This window comes from Tyto alba, unplaced genomic scaffold (assembly GCF_018691265.1).
Source record: "Tyto alba isolate M040663 unplaced genomic scaffold, T.alba_DEE_v4.0 Super-Scaffold_2, whole genome shotgun sequence".
Taxonomy (NCBI): Eukaryota; Metazoa; Chordata; class Aves; order Strigiformes; family Tytonidae; genus Tyto; species Tyto alba.
In genome coordinates, this window is record NW_024881282.1 from 34,291,669 (window position 1) to 34,308,498 (window position 16,830).

The 16,830-nt window shown below is 40.2% G+C and overlaps 1 protein-coding gene across 9 annotated transcripts in view; it reads left to right on the plus strand.

Annotated features, from left to right (window-relative positions):
* The window catches only part of TNRC6B (trinucleotide repeat containing adaptor 6B), a 47,813-nt gene extending 37,503 nt beyond the window's left edge, over positions 1 to 10,310 (plus strand). For 5 of the 9 annotated variants that reach the window (XM_042793261.1, XM_032996771.2, XM_032996773.2 and 2 more), the window contains 6 exons: positions 2,171 to 2,317; positions 2,569 to 2,664; positions 4,929 to 5,249; positions 5,649 to 5,719; positions 8,287 to 8,426; positions 9,351 to 10,310. In XM_042793261.1, coding sequence (XP_042649195.1) covers positions 2,171 to 2,317; positions 2,569 to 2,664; positions 4,929 to 5,249; positions 5,649 to 5,719; positions 8,287 to 8,426; positions 9,351 to 9,741 — 1,166 coding nt within the window. In that variant the 3' untranslated portion in view covers positions 9,742 to 10,310. The remainder of the gene's footprint in view (positions 1 to 2,170; positions 2,318 to 2,568; positions 2,665 to 4,928; positions 5,250 to 5,648; positions 5,720 to 8,286; positions 8,427 to 9,350) is intronic. The other 4 variants (XM_032996774.2, XM_032996776.2, XM_032996778.2 and 1 more) reach the window with 2 other exon arrangements.
* Positions 10,311 to 16,830: the final 6,520 nt, after the last annotated feature.

Below are 16,830 nucleotides of genomic sequence, written 5' to 3' on the forward strand. Positions count from 1 at the left end.
ATGTGCGTTAAGAATAACTGTCAGTCCCAAAGGATAGTTTGGAAATTTGTCAGTATGTTGAAGTTCAAGGAAAACTCTTCTCCAGACCAGGGTTATACTGATGAGTGAATGTTTTTATATACCATAAGGCCTGATTTGGGGAGCCTTGTTTGAATATTCCTTAACTTTTTGATGACAGCTTACTATGTGCTTAATTTTCAGTCTCACCACTTCTCAGAAACCTTTACAAAGGCAAGACTAGACTTACCTCCCTTTTTTTTTTCTTCTTTCTTTTGGTTTTTTTTTTTTTTTTTTTTTTTTTTTTTGCAAACAAGTTCTAATTTCCAGGTTCTAATTTGTGTTCATGGATTCTTTATCTAAGAACAGAGAAGATCTTTTAACTAGACCCAAGAGCTGCATTGCTTGTTCCTTAAGCATAAGGTGGTTCTGTTCGTCAGAGGATTGCAGTATTTTGGCAGCAGCTGAGCACATTTCTTCTTTGATGCAGTGCTGATTGCTCATACTACTAGAAATGTTGATACCCAGTATCATAGATTATTTTGTTGAGTTATTGAAGATTGGGAGATGTGACTGAGGTTTACAAAATCATGAAGGCAGTCAACAAAACGATTTCTGAATTGTAACTGCAAATCCTGCAACACTGCAACCATGGTGAAAATGCTAGACTTAAGAGGATATAAATTTTAAATAGATGAGAGCTTTTTTTTTTCTCCATCAGGAGTGGTGAACTTCTGGAGACAGAGGGTACTAACCAGTTGAAACAGTGATTGGATAAACTGATGGAAAAACAGTTGCATGGGCAGGTGCTAGCAGATAGTGGCTATTTCTGACATCTTAGATAGAAGAATTATGGATGCTGGGAGAGTGTGAGGACAGTAGCCTACAGATGGTGGCCAGGTTTGTGTTCTGTCCCTAAAAGGTTTTTCTTCTACCACTGTTAGTGGAATTCTGGACTAGGCAGACCACAGTTCTGACCTACGGGGACATTTCTCAGTGTCTTCTCTGAGATTCTACTGACAGTGTATTATCACAGTCTAATACTACTCTTACTGTGCCAATTGTTTGAACCAGTAGCAATCACATTTTCTTCTGTATTTGTCTGTGAAAGTTACAGTCTTGACTATACTTCTTCGTTACAAAGCTGACTAAAATGAACACTTCCATGCCAAATTCACCCTACATAGTTTCCTTACAGATAGCACATCCTGGATCTCATTTTAATCATGGACTTTCAATTGCACTCATGCTCGGTCAATAATTGCTTCAAAACCTCAGGTTGGGAATAAAGGTATCGTTCCATATCCTGGACTTGTATCTGTAAGGGATGAATCTGCCACCTTGGCACTCTTTTCACACTTATCCAAATTGTCACATAGTATCTGAAGCTTCTTTACTTGTTGCCCTGTTTGGCAGTTTTACTTTCTTATCACTGCTTCCAAAATTGACCACATCACTTTACTCAGAGAAGAAACCAAGTTACTGATCTTTCTTACAGTAACTGGAGTTTTTTTATGCTCATACTTTATATAACTCATCCTCTTGATTTAAAAATGTGGCATACCTGGAGCTATGGTTGAAAGGACGCTTAAGCATGATAAGTATATTCCATCTCATTGTGAAGCATGAAGAACGTCAATGAGTATATATGTTGCTTTTACCACAAGGCATCTCACTTTAGTTTTACCTCAGTATTGATAGGTAATGTATAAAGTGTGTGTGTACCTATAGTGTAAAAGTGTCAAATGTTGTGTTTACAAACTCTTAAGGTAGGTAGTCTTTCCTTGAGAAAGGCTTCTGCACACACACAAAGTATGTGTGCAGAATCTAATCTTACATTATATAATCTTATATATTTTAAAAAATATATAATGTTTTAAGAAAGGGTAAAACCGTCGAAGCCTCATCTGAATGTAGTAAAACAGGAGCAGTCAAAGGAATAGTGTATGCACTTACACCACTTTTTTGTAGTGTACTTGTATTCAGACACTAGAAATAGTGCCATGGAAGGAAATGTAAAATAGATTCTAATTAAGAAAAATCTGATTTTTTTTTTCCCCTGAGGAACAGTGTAGAAGACAATTATTTACCCTCCTAAAATATCTTCAACAGTTATTTACAGTAAGTTGTATTTCCCTGTTTGCATCTAATTCCTTTTTCTCTCCTGTCCCAGAGTTCCAACCAGGAGTGCCATGGAAAGGTATACAAAACATTGACCCTGAATCTGACCCCTATGTGACCCCTGGAAGTGTGCTGGGGGGGACAGCCACATCTCCCATTGTAGATACTGACCACCAACTTCTGCGGGACAACACCACAGGTAAAACAATGAATAACTGGTATGTGGTTACTTAAGTCATTCTGATATTCGAGAATATCCTGATGTTCCTGTCATAACAGGGTAACAGTCTGTTGCATTTGACTAAGAAGGAAGCTTGTGTGCCTTCGCACCGTGGCTCTGTGTCACATGAAGGCTTGGCATTCATACAAGTTGTGGCTTTCTTGAGGTTTACTCTACAAAAACCTCTACAAAATTGGCCTACTCTTTCTCTCTCCTTTTCACTTCGATAGGGTCTAATTCTTCCCTCAACACCTCGCTGCCTTCACCTGGTGCCTGGCCCTACAGTGCCTCTGACAATTCCTTCACCAACGTTCATAGCACTTCAGGTATGTGGGCTCCTAAACTTAGCTGGATAAAGCATTTTCTACTTATTCACTAGTTCCTCATTCTTGTCTTTCAGTAATTTAATCTTTCAGTAATTTCTGAGGAACTTGGAATGTGAGTGGCTGATCAGATAGTTTGTCTCCTGATGATAAAATACTTTGTTCTAGTTGCTTTTAAAACTCGACTCAGATCCTCTGCCCTTCCTCTCACCCCCAATACAAAATCCTTAGTTGTGCAAGTTAAAGAATAGGGTAGCAGTAAGGAGTAGATGCAGAAGGGAAAAAACCAACCAACCAAACAAAAAAAATACAAAAACATGCACCATCTGTTGACATGTGTCAGGGGTTGAGGGACTGTCATAATTTTTTTAAACATACCTACCCTTGTATGTATGAATTAAGGATTAGAGTAATAAGGTCGGTGATTTTATTCATTTTAGTTTAAGAATATTGGAATGCTGTGAAGGGAACGTTTTTGCCTCACCTTTTATAGCACTCGTCTTTCCCTGAAAGCTGGAGAGAGAGCGGGCTTTTAGTCCTTTGGATTTTAATGGTTGACCTGTAAATAGTAATTTAGGTATCTGCCTCAGATCCTTAAGAAGGTCTCCAAAGCTTTCTTGTGAAAAATGGTTTCTGTACACACTTCTGAGTTAGGATGATGGAAATACTTCCTCCAGACAAACCATTTGGAATTTGAGCTTCCTATAGATGTCAGAATTTTCTTTTGAGCCATCATTGTCTTGACAGCTACTTAAAACTGAAGAATTGTGTGCAAATAGCAGAAGCGACGACCATAGCTGAGAGGTGCATCTGGCCCAGACTTTACAGGGTTTGAATCTTACTGAACAAAAGCTGTGGTCATAACATTGTCTCGGCATCTTCATAAAACGTGTTGAAAATCCTATTTAGCCCTCGAAAAAAACGGTGTTCCTGCTGCCAGTTGGTGGGGTGATTTTGGTTTGAAGCAGTATCTGTGTATGCAGCATCCCAATGACATAAAAGGTTTCTCCTACATAGCCTGGGAAAAGGAGTGGCATGTATCAGCTTCTTACCTCTGCTTAATTTTGTCTCGCACATAAAAAAGACCCAAGAGATAAATGATAAAAGTCATAGTTGAGTTGAGGAAACTAGACCACTGCCTGGCACACATACCATCTTCTGCTCATCTTGTTAGACTACACACCACTGTTTTACAGACAGAAAGCGGGTCATCTGAATTAGGGATTTAGAATTCACGTATCTGTAAAACAGAGTCTAGTGAAAGCTGTTTTTTAAGCACTTTCATATACTTTCATAGGTTAGTGCTTGAAACTTGCTTGCTATTGACAGTTACTCTGTCACAGAAATACAGTGATCCAGCTGTAAAATGAAGCACAGCTTTACTTGCTGAAAGCTTTATGGGTTTGATTCCCAAATGTATCACTTTTTGACACCCTGGCATATTGTAAATCTGGGGGTTTACCCTTTGTTTCAAATAAGTAATTTACTACCTTTTGTTAGTGAATAGAGCTTAATATGTATATTTTATAACACATACGCATGAGTTCTGCTTAAGCTAATTCACGATTAAGGTAATTCATGACACAGGTGCCTTTTCTCCTAGATCACCCTGTCAGTGTTCGGTGGTTCTCATTACAGAACAAGTTAAAAATAAATTATTCAAGCAATTTTTACTTTTGTTTTGTTTTGTTTTTTTACTGGGTGATAAATGTCCCTTGGTGTCAGAAGGTGTAGGAGAATTTGTGGTCTGCCTTCTTAAGGAAAACTGGTTTAGGAAATCTGTGATTCATGAGACAGCTTTGATCTTACAGGAAGACATCTTTAGGAGGTAGCATTAGCTTAGTAGACCAGGAGTGGTAAATACTCATTTCAGTTCTCTGCAAGTTTTTGGTCTGAAGAAGGTTCTGTTTCATTGAAGGTCAGTAGTGCCCAAACTTATAAGAAGTTCTCAGATTCTTAAATGAAAGGTAGTATGGATATAAAAGTTGATGTTCATCTTATTAATGATTGAACATGCTACAACTGATTACATTGTCATCAGTGACCTAGGGTTTTGTATTTTTTTGTCAGCATATGTAAAATAATCAAGGAGTATCTTACATGTAGTATGGCTTTTTTTGTTACGGTAAATTAATTGTTGTATGGCTCTGAGCTTTGTGCTTCCTTTCAGTATAAATGCAGTCCGAGGGTTTACAGTGATAGTACAGTTAAAGGCTAGCTAAATCTCCTAAGTTTCTCTAATATGTATAATTTATTTAATCTTCTAGCAAAATTCAGTGATTACAAATCAACATGGTCCCCAGATCCCATAGGACACAATCCCACTCATCTCTCCAACAAGATGTGGAAAAACCATATTTCCTCAAGGAACACTACAGGGCTGCCCCGCCCACCTCCTGGCCTGACCAACCCCAAACCATCATCTCCATGGAACAGCACAGCATCCCGATCGGTCAGGGGCTGGGGGGCACAGGACTCAAGGCTTGCCTCTGGTGAGAAGAATCAACTGATAGCACCATTGATCAGACCTGAGGAGTGTACGTTTTACAGCACTAATGGTTTGGAGGAAAGAAAGTTGCAGTTGTCTGGTAAAAGGAAAAAAAATGTTCCTTCTTGAAATAGAATTTTGCTGTCAGTAATTGGGGTGGGGGGTGGGTAGGGGTGGGAGTGGAATCCCAGGTCCTATTTCACGGAATGAGTGAAGAGGGCCAAGAGCTGCCAGGAGGGAATACCTACTGCATGGGGCCTTTAAAGACGAGATGCTTTCTGTGGGTGGGAAAGTCCTTGAAGACGAACTCTAGCAAAAAGTTAATCTTTATGTGAAATGTGAGGAAGGATGTGTGTTTGTTTTCAGGACTGAGGATTAGGCTTTCATATGTTACCAGGGCTGATAATGCTGAATTTGTCTGAGATTGAAAGACCTGAATATAAAGAAAAAATGTTTTCTTTATATTAAATCTGTCTTGATTACTGTCTTTAATTTGCAGCATCTACTTGGAGTGATGGTGGCTCAGTTCGTCCTAGCTATTGGCTGGTTCTTCACAATCTCACTCCACAGGTATTTTCTATTGTCTCTGGGAATTTGTTTGTTTCGCCAAGATACAGATTTGTGGATTATTCGGTTGTTTCTCTTTGAATAAAATCTAACAAAATCAGATTTGTCAGCATATGTAAGAGGTGCTTCTACTAAACTGGGCTGCAGTCTGATTGGTTTTTCTATTGTAATCTCTTTAGCTAACTTTAAGACATTCTGGTTTTGCTATATGACCATCATAACCTTTCATTACCTAGAGTTTTTAAAAAAAAAATACTGGAAAAGAAAGATTTTTCTTAGAAGTTGCATGACCATAATGTGGAATGGTTTATAGCTGTTAGAGACTGCTCTTTGGGATGTTGTCAATAAGAAAGCTGGTGTAACTGCCAGTTTTCGCTTTGGTGTTTCCATAGTGAAACCCCAGAATGTTTCCAGCACTCCTGCCAAAACCAATCTAGTTAGGTTATTTCTGCAAGTATTCTCAGAGCTTGCTTCCAGTCCGAATGAATTCTGTGGAGATCCTGGTTTCAGCAGTCCCAATTAGTCTGTATTCAAGGCTTAGGAAAAGCCTATATGATTATCAGCAGTGCCCTGAGGTCTAGACAGAGAGTCCCCTGTTCAGCAGGATAATTTGCCATGCTTCTACTACAGTCTAAGAAAACATCAGTGTGAAAGGAAAGACTAAGGTCTCCTTCAGATCACCCAAAATGGCAAACTGCACTCCTTTCATAGGACTGTTCTCCTTGATACGAAGGGAACAGCACTGATGTAATGAAGCAGCACAGTTCTAAGTCTCCCTTGTGCAAGGTAGTTTAATACTGCTTTAGGAATCATTTAATGGAAGAAGAATATATTTTGGAGGCATTTCAGTTAATAGAAAAGAGAAGGAAGGAGATTATAATTGGCTCTTCCATAAAAAATCTTCTGTTCGTTATAAGTCGGTACACTAGAGAGAAGGAAGCGTAAAGGTTAAGGGGATTCAGGGACAGTATGTTCATTTTAAGTTTCTGTTTTAACTTTGTCCATATTTGTACCCACACACAACTTCCTTTTACCTCATTCGAGGTTGTATTATGTAATAGGGGGGGAGAAGGAAGGAAGTAGCACTTCCTTAAGTATCTGCACATATGGATCCCATTCATGTGTGCATGTTCCTGTGGCATACCAGGAATGGAATCTGTGTGTGCAGAACACCTTGGAGAATAGCCGTTACTGGGGGTAGGTGACAAGCTGTTAGTGCTGCAGGAGGAATGTAGGCAACAACTGCTGTGAAAGCATTAGTTCAGAAGGAATGAACATTGCTGGGTTTGGCAGAAAGATGACTGTCTGTTTCTGTGACTTACTGTTTCATAAACCACACAGACAAAAAAGCACCAAAATAAATTTTTAAAAACCCTCATTGCAGAGGTGATACTTCCAGTTTTGCAAAGAACTTTTAAATACTGGTTGATCTAAATTCTACTAAAATCAGCATACTGGAGACTAAGACATTCTGGTTCCTTTGGTACAAATCCTGATTGCTGAAGATGGTGAGAAGTACAAGTTGTATATAATTACTGGAAAACCTGCTAACATAAGGATAGTGACAATGTAAGAAATTTAATGAGATGGAGAAAACTAGACTGAAGCTACAAGTGAGCAAGAAAGATCATAGAATCATTGAATGGTTTGGGTTGAAAGGGACCTTAAAGATCATCTAGTCCCAACCCCCCTGCCATGGTCAGGGACACCTTCCATCAGACCAGGTCACTCCAAGCCCCATCCAACCTGGCCTTGAACCCTTCCAGGGAGGGGGCAGCCACAGCTGCTCTGGGCAATCTGTGCCAGTGTCTCACTGCTCTCACAGGAATGAATTTCTTCCTATTATCTAATCTAAATCCACCCTCTTTCAGTTTCAAACTGTTATCCCTTATCCTATTATGCACTCCCTGATAAAGAGTCCCTTCCCATCTTTTCTGTAGGCTCCCTTTAGGTACTGGAAGGCTCCCCGGAGCCTTCTCTTCTCCAGGCTGAACAACTCCAGCTCTCTCAGCCTGTCCTCATAGGAGAGATGCTCCAGCCCCCTGATCATCTTTGGGCATGTCCTTCTTGCCCTGGGGGCCCCAGAGTTGGACACAGTACTGCGGGTGGGGGTCTCACGAGAGTGGATCAGAGAGGGAGGATCACCTCTGGACCTGCTGGCCACACTTCCCTTGCTGCAGCCCAGGGTACAGTTGGCTTTCTGGGCTGCAAGCGCACATTGCTGGCTCATAGTCAGTTTTCCATCCACTAACACCCCCAGGTCCTTCTCCACACGGCTTCTCTCAATCCACTCATCAGCCAGCCTGTATTTGTGCGTGGGATTGCCTTGACCTATGCGCAAATAAATCAAACTATTCCATGAAGGAAAGTCATTGTAATTGTGAGAAGTCAAGGCATACTGGTTCTGTTTTAAAATGAAATTCTGTCACTTTTGCTTACTTCTCACTGCTTTCACCTGTCTTCGTTTCTGAGAACGGATTATCTTTTCATTACTGAGATGAAGTTAGGATTGAAGTACACTTGGAGAAATAGTTACAAACATCTGGTTTATCCTGGCTGTTCTTCCTCAGATCGATGGGTCAACCTTGAGGACGATCTGCATGCAGCATGGCCCACTGCTGACATTCCATCTGAACCTGACCCAGGGCACCGCCCTTATCCGATACAACACCAAACAGGAGGCGGCCAAGGCCCAGACTGCACTGCACATGTAAGTGATCCCCCTGTCCGTTCTCTGTTACTACCTTAGTCATGAGCACAAAACATCTGTCCAGTGCTGTGATTCGGAAGCTCATTTCAAATATCATTGTTGGAAGGGAACCTCACTCATTGGCAGAGGAAGAAGAGAAACAAAGATGCCTTCTGTTTGTGCTACTTTAATTGCTGGCACAAACTGGCACCTACAGAACTAAGAAGGTGCAAATAAGATGGAATTGTGACCAGTATGTACCGTACTGGACAATTTTTGCCATTTTATAAAAGCTTGTGAATTGTTTCAGATGCAAATCATTTATTCAAAAATAATGCCAGATGTGTGGGGATCAGCTATAGTTTTGAGATGCACCTGAAACAGTTTACTTGAAAGCTGAAGATTGTAGATTTCCTGGTATTAAGCTTTTTGGAACTGACTCTGCCCTGGTATATTTTAAAATATGAGAAGTTTTGAGACAAAAGTCTTGGAGGTTATGAAGGGGTGGTGGTGTAAGCCCTTAAACTCATTGAAAACTTGAACTATACTAATCTTAACCTGAATTTCACAGGCTTATAGCCTCCTCTTCTCTGTTTGAAAGGTGGCATATGTGCATTTACGATTTCAGTTACATTGTATAGGCACTTTTATTGGTCTTGTTGTTCATGTTCAGGACCTTAGTTTAAATTTAGAAAAGTTCTGTTGCAGGCATGACAATTAAATGTTGGGGGGGGTGGTTGTTTTGTTTTTTCCATAAAATGGAAGCTCTTGTGCTTTCAGTCAGTTTCACGGTCAGCTAAAGTTTTCTCTGCTCACTCCATTGTGGCAAGCTGATCCCTCCTTTGGTTTGGGCACCTAATAGTGTTGTTTTCATGCCTTCTGAATCCTTTACCCTTACCTTCTGGCTCTAATATTTTTTTTGATTCCGTGCATCTTGTTTTCTAGGTGTGTGTTGGGAAACACTACCATCCTGGCTGAGTTTGCCACAGATGAAGAGGTTAGTCGCTTTCTGGCACAAGCTCAGCCCCCTACACCTGCAGCAACCCCAAGTGCACCCACAGCAGGCTGGCAATCCCTGGAGACAGGACAGAACCAGACAGATCCAGTTGGACCTGCTTTGAATCTCTTTGGTGGGTCAACAGGGCTTGGGCAGTGGAGCAGTGGTGGCGGCGGCGGCAGCAGTGGGGGTGATCTCACTGGCGCTTCTTTGTGGGGGCCCCCAAACTATTCTTCAAGCTTGTGGGGGGTCCCAAGTGTAGAGGATCCACACAGAATGGGCAGCCCTGCTCCCTTACTACCTGGAGACCTTCTGGGAGGAGGGTCGGATTCAATCTGAACTTAGAACTTTCAACTCTGACCTCGTGACCTTTTTTGGAACAGCAGCAGCACTAACTTGACCTTTTCGTTTTTTTCAACTTGCAATAAATACATTTATAAAAGGAAAAAAGAAAACGGAGAGAGAAAAAAAAGGTGGGTCATTGACAGACTGTCTGAGCACATAGTTGCCTCCCTTATATAACTTCAGTTTTTTCGTTTGGAATATGAATCCAAAAAGAGAACATATCACTCTTGAAATACTTGAATCATGAACGCCAACTTAGAAAGACAATGTGAAGCAAGTACACATACCATTTAAATTTAAACACAAAAAATTAAAAAAATTAGTTTCTAGTTTTTCACTTTTTCATGTTATACGGAAGTTGTTGCTAAGAAACATATATACTGAAAAAATAGCTTTTTAACTTTGTTTGCACTGGGTGTGTTTCCGTCCTTAGGTCTACCATGTTGGGTTGGGGTAGGGGAGGGGTTCAAAAAAAGAAAATTGGGGGGGAGGGCGGGGAGGAAGGGAGGGGAAGACTTGACGGAGCCTCACTTTAAAAACAAAAAAAAAAATATAAAAAAATTTTAAAATTTTAAAAACCCACCAAAAAAAAACAAAACAGAAAAAAGAAAAAAAAAAAAAAAACAACAAACAAAACAAAACAAAAAAACCAACACTTTGTGATTGGCTGGTTGATAAGTACCAGTGTGTTCTGGCACATGTAACTGCCCACGTGTGCTTGTTTCTGTGTGAGTGCGTGTGCACATGTTCGTGTGTGTGCATTTTTTTCTCTATATATATAATCTTGAAACGCTGCATTGCTGATGGTCTACAGGCTGTCTGGCCATCTGCGTGTCTTGATTCTGAAAACAAGACAGGCATGGTGGAGTCCCTGTGGCTGAAGCAGAATCCAGTTGGGCTGGATTAAAATTTGTCAGTAGGTTTTTTTAAATTCATTTTAGCAGGGTGCTATCTCAAGTCTGCAAATCATACTGAGTGGGTAGTTGCTTCCTAGCCCTTGTTCTAACCCTGTGGTTGAGCAGAACACTGCCATATCCAAAGGATTTGGTGAGAGGGGAGTCAATGTTGTCTTTTGAGTAGCAGTGTATTTATTTATTTATGTCTGCATGTGGGGTTTTTGTACTGAGTGAACCCTAGAATGTTTGTTATATAATGCAAGCCATTTTTTTTCTTCCAGTGAGGGGGAAAGGGGAGGAAAGAAGACGTTGCCATTTTTTTGTGCGGCTGAGACAAATGTTCTTATTCAGTCTCCCGCAAGCTTCAGTACCTTTAAAAAAAGATGAGTGTTTCTTTTCTCCCCCAAACCTATAAATAGGCACCCACATTCATTCTTGAAGAATCCATCAAAAGCTTGAAAGTCCAGCCCAACCAAATTAGCCTTTTAATTGATTTACTGCTTGTATTAAAACTGACAAAAACTAAATCGTGTCAGCAAATCGCTGGCCAGCCTGCCTCATCTCCTGAAAGCACATGCAGCTGACTCCTTTCTGCGTCCTTCATGGTGAGCGTTACCTGTGCCAGGCCTTGGTGTATTACAGCGCCAGACCATCACTGACAGAAACGTTTACTTACGAATGTTCTTAAACCAGTGTGTACTTCAAACGTTTCCTTTTGTTTCTCTGTGTTGTGTTTTTTCCTGTGTACGTGGTTTTGCTTAGGGAGGTATATAACTAGCAAAGACTTTTTTTTTTTTTTTTTTAAAGTATTGCACCTTTTTTGTTTCTACTTTTTCTGTACTGTTGCTTTTTAATTTCTGTATTTAAGGAAAGGTTTGGGTTTTTTTTTTTTTTTAGCATCAGTGTAGTTGTACTCTGGGCAGGATAGGGGTGACCTATAATCCACAGTGATAGCCAGTGTGTGCGTGCATGTGTGCGCTGGGAACAAAACTTTTAAGACCTGTTGTTGTGAAAAGAGTTGTAGCAGGCTTGAAGGAACATCCCTTGACACAAAGTGGGAAGTCTTTGGGGGGTGGGGGGGGGCCGGGAGAAGAGGGAAGAGATGCCGGTACTTTTTCTGTAAGTGCTAGGACTTCCATGTGGTGTTGTCCGGCCGTTATACTGTCGAACAAAGTGCCGACATTCTGTACCAGCACATACCTGTCCATTCCAGCCCTCAGCGGTGGCAGTGCTCGGGCTTTATTACCTTGGGGGGGGGGGGGGGGGGGGGGGTTGGATAGGGGAGTCTCTCTTCAGCATTTTCATTGAAGGATACAACAACGTCTAATACATTTAAGTATGGTTTGGGTGGGGAGAAGCAAAAGCAGATTCAAGTAATGTAGGGGTGTATGTGTGCGTGCGCGTGTGTGTGTGTGCCTGTGTGTGCTGGGGGTGGGAGGGAAGGGCTAGGGAGTTGCGTGGCTTTTTTAATTCGCCCTTTCTACGTAAACCCAATGTCACAAGGAAGACTGACTGAGGGAAATGCTGCATATACACATGCCTGTAGATTTGTATGCAAAGTGTTACGTGACAAAAAGTACGAGTAGGTTTGCATTTGTTTAGTAAACTGGAGTGTGCAGCATACTCTGGCCCCTTCTGAGTATACTTTTCTATCACGTCTCCTCCTTCATCCATCCCACCGTGCACAAAGAAACAAAATGCTCTCTTCCAACTCCTGCTAGCTAGTGCCCCTCTCGTGCACACATCCATAAAGCTTTGTTTCTGCTAGTCTCTGCTCGAAGACCAGCCGTGCTCAGACACGCGGAGCAGGTTCTTAAAAGTCCTGTGCCAGCAGTACTTCCTAGTGAAGCACCTTTGGCCTGAGTAAGCCAGTATCCGTTCTGTCACATGATTTGCTATACATGCTGGTTCATTGCTGTGTTCCACCCTCACTTCTCTCTCCCAACCTGCCCTAAGGTCCCTTTTCCTGCACTTTGGGCTAGTTGAGTTCATTGCGATACTACGGTGAAAGCCGGGTGCTAGAGCCCCTCTTGTTTACAAGACATAATGAGGGATTTGAAATATTTAAAAAGAAAAGCTAAATTGTTCTTCCATTGTAAGCTTAAAGGGAAAAAAATTAAAATGTACAAAAAAAAAAAAAAAAAAGACCAAAAAGTGCATATATATATTTTAGATGAAGACTAACTCTGGGAGCATTTAACAGTGTTTTTGTTTTTATTTTAACATTTTATTTTCCTGCTTTAAATTTGCAAGCATTCTCAGGAATTCTAGGGTAGGAAGCCAGTTTTTTGAAGATGGTTTATTTAACCTTATCTTATCCTAGATAGATGGCTGTTTCTTGTTGATAAACTTTTACAAGTTCCTGAATCTTCAAAATGTTTGAAAGTTTTTACTTTAAAATAAAAATGCTAAAAAAAAATAAATAAAAAGAAAAAGAAAAAAAGAAAAAATCTCCAAATGTTACTGTCAAGCAGGGGGATCAAGAATTTTAGAGACTGTATAAATTAAAATACATTAAGAAGACTTCTCAATATCAGCAACAGAAATTCATTGTAATCTTAAACAAGTTGTGGGAGAAGAAGGGTTATCATTTGTAGTGCTTTGTTACTCATGCAGACATGTGTACAGTTGCATGGAGAAGTGTTTGAATTAAAATCTATCCTTTGTTCCCTCTCGATTGAAACTAAATGAAAATACTCTTCCAAGCACCTTTTTAAAAACAAAGTGAAACTATAAACCTGATTAAAATGCAGTATAGTTTAACTGAGAAAGTCCTCAGTTAGGAGGACGAGCAGGAAATACATGATGGTGCTTCTTTAAACCACTTTAAGTAGTGCTAAAGAAAACCAGTGCTGACAGAATACCCAATAATGAAGTAGTTTTATTATCCTACCTTTTTCAGTACAGAAAAAGGAGGGAATACGGAAAAACTCCAGTAAAATGTACATTAGAAATTAACTTTCCTGTTTTCAGCTATTTGGTCAGTTTATTCCCCACTTGGAGATTTGCTGCTTGCTTTTCTTCACCCACCCCACCTCCCAGTCTTTCTGTTTCATTTTATATGAGGGAAATACCTGTTAAACTCTTCTGGTCACCCTATTGCTGCTGGCTGTTAGGGCTTACAGTCTTGAACTTCAGAATTCGGTGTTGGGACGGCCAACTTCTGTCTCCCAGCTCTAAGGGTCAGGGGCTTACTCTGCCTGAAATGGCTAGGCTCAAACCACAAAAACCGCGCTAGTGCCTTTTTACATGCACCCACATGCCCTATAGCAGGGGAAGGGAGGGGAGACGAGGCAAAGTGAGGCAGTAAAGCCACTGCATGGAAATAGACGTACCCGTTCTTAAGGAAAAAGAGCATGCTGCATAAGCATGTTGTGGAATGAGTTACATAACAGTAGTTGAGATATCTTTTTATTATTAAAAAAAAAAATCAGATGCCAAATTCCTGTCCTTTTCATATCAGTTGCCCAGTGTTTTCATGTTGTGCTGCATGTACACACCTGAGTGTATAGTGTGTGTTGAAAATAATGCATCAAAAATAACAATAATATTGTGCTTTTTTTAAAAAAAAAAAAAAAAACAAGAATCCTGTCGTGGGCCAGTAGAAGGAAGGTTTATTTAGGGAGTTTGGGATTTTTTTTTTTTTATTTTACAGAGAAAATTTCTGAGTGCTTTGCTAGAGGCTGTGATTTATCAAATCAGCAGTGTCCTAAAAGAGAGGAAATTGTAGGATTTAGTCAAAAAGATCCTGGGAACTTGACAGTCACTTGGAAGCAGGTTGTGACTGACTGCTGAAGGGTTGGCAGTCTGGAGCTTCAGCAGTCTGTTGGGTCCAAACCTATTGTAGTACAGCAGTCTGCTCCTTTCTCTAAACGTTCAGGCCTACAAGTGTTGGTGACTGCCTCCTCGGTGATACTTTTCCTAAATTGTTAGAGCGACATTAATCTTACTGTTTTCCAACTACAGTTGACAGGTCTGTTCCTTTCCAGATTGTATGTAGCTATCATGGTGTTGCTAGAATGGCTCAGTCACGGCACTCCTAAGCATTGCAAGTGATTTCTGAGCGTTGTGCTGACCAGCCTCATCTTCTGGGGACAACCATCGCTTCACGTTGTAAATATTCTGCTACCATTTGAGCTCATGACAGTGAAAAGTCAGCAGGAGTTGATGCTAGGGTACTTCTGGGCTTTTACAAAACTGGTCTAGGGAGGGAATCAATCATTGGCAGCATCTTGTTTAAACTTTTGTCTTTTGACAAAGAAGGTAGGGAAGAGAGGCGGAGGAAAGCACGGCTTGGAATAGACTATGGGCATCTCTTTCCAGATAAAAATCAAACCACATCATCTTTCACTGAAAAGCTTTTTACTTTCTTAAGTGACAAACAGAACTCTCTGCTCTTTTTGGTCCTCCAGGTTTGGTTATACAGTTTAAACATACATACTTTATAGGTAGTTTCAGCATTCATGGTTTTGAATCCTGCTGTGCTTAATTAATTAAAAAAAAAAATGCAAACCATTTTAGCAGTCTTATAAGCAAGTATCCATTTGTTACCTGCCGCTTTGTTTACCCCACCCTGCAGTGTGTATCAAGCTGATAGTTTTTTTAATGGACTTGAGAATTCTTTGCTCCATTTCCATATTTCACTTTAGCAGTGACAACAAAGTCTAGCAAGCAAAGAAGGGGAAAAAAAAAATGGTGGGGTACAGCTCAGAAACCTATGTTGAGACCTCTGACATACACTTTGGAAAGTAGTTTTAGTACCATGTGCTTTGGAAGACTTGCTATCTTTTCCCAGTGTTTTTGTGCTTTTACCTGGACACTTGCCCAGTAGTCTTGAGAGTGGGTTTTTTGTTGGTTTGGGGTTTTTTTCCAATCACAGGGTGCCAGGTTTTTCTTACTAGTTTTTATTTCGCTTCACGCTAAGTGGCTTATGTGTAATGAGCAAGAATATTAAGCCAAGTGTGTTTTTCCTCCGCAGTATAGACAGGATGTTTTCAATAAACTGGCTGAAATAACCACCTCAAAGATTAAATTACAACTGAGTCTTTATATTAAGTTGGCCTCTTTTTTTTTTTCTTTGCCATAAAATTCTTAAACATTTATTCCCTAGAATTTTCCCCTATTCTTTCTTCCTAAAAATGCTGCCACATCTTCCACTGTGTCTTAGTAGTGCATCCAAACAGTACTGTAGGGGTTTTTTTTTGTTTAGTTGGTGGGGTTTTATTGCTTTATTCTTTATTATGTTTACCTCTTAGACTTCTAATTTTGTCTGTGCATATTGTTTTCCTGTTGACTTTGAGAGGAGTACTGTTTCTGTATCTGAAATACCCAAATTTGGCTAAGTCTGGTCCAGGAAATCAGGAGTCATCCTCAATGTGAATTAGTCCCACTGACCTTAAATGAGTGAATACTGCTCGGGTAAGGGCTCTTTGTGTAAGTAAACCTTAGGTGAATCAGGGCCAAGGTAGCAGATGAGGACCTGTTGTATTTCCAGTGCAGCAAATATCTGTGCATATATCACATTCACTGTAAATCATGTGACATTAATATCCAAGATTTCTCAAGTGGATGGAAATGCTGGTTTTGTGGTGGATAGTTAGCATCTCAGGGTATGAGTCCTGATTGAGTAAGAGGTATTTTTTTCTTTCTAAAGAGGTAAGGTTCCCCTAACAGAAGCCGCTTTCTTAATTGCGAATATGTGTGCATGTATTTGTGGGCAGGAAATTAATGCCAAGAAAACTAAGTTGAAATGAACTCTTAAAAAAAAAAAAAAAATCAAACACTGTTGAAATGCAACTTAGGTCCTGAGTCTGAAACAACGTGCAGAATCTGTTGGTTTGCTAAATTGATTTTGCACAAAATACCATTTCAGTTCTCTAGTTTATTTTCTGCTATTTTGCAATGTTAGGAACTGATACTGTTAGATCATATCAGTCATTCTCACGGTGATCAAAATACAGATATTTAAAACCCAAATTCTTTTCCTTCACCTCCAGTGCTAGGCCTTCCACCTGTGGCAGAAGGGTATTAACAGTAATAGGGAGAAATACGTGAAGTTTCCCAGTGTAGACAGAACTGGGGTTCCCTGTTGTCCTGAGTTCACATCCAAACCTAAAAACACAAAGCAAAAATTATGCTGGAGCAGAGTTATTGGTTGGGCTAAACGACAGGAGCCTAACCAGAGATT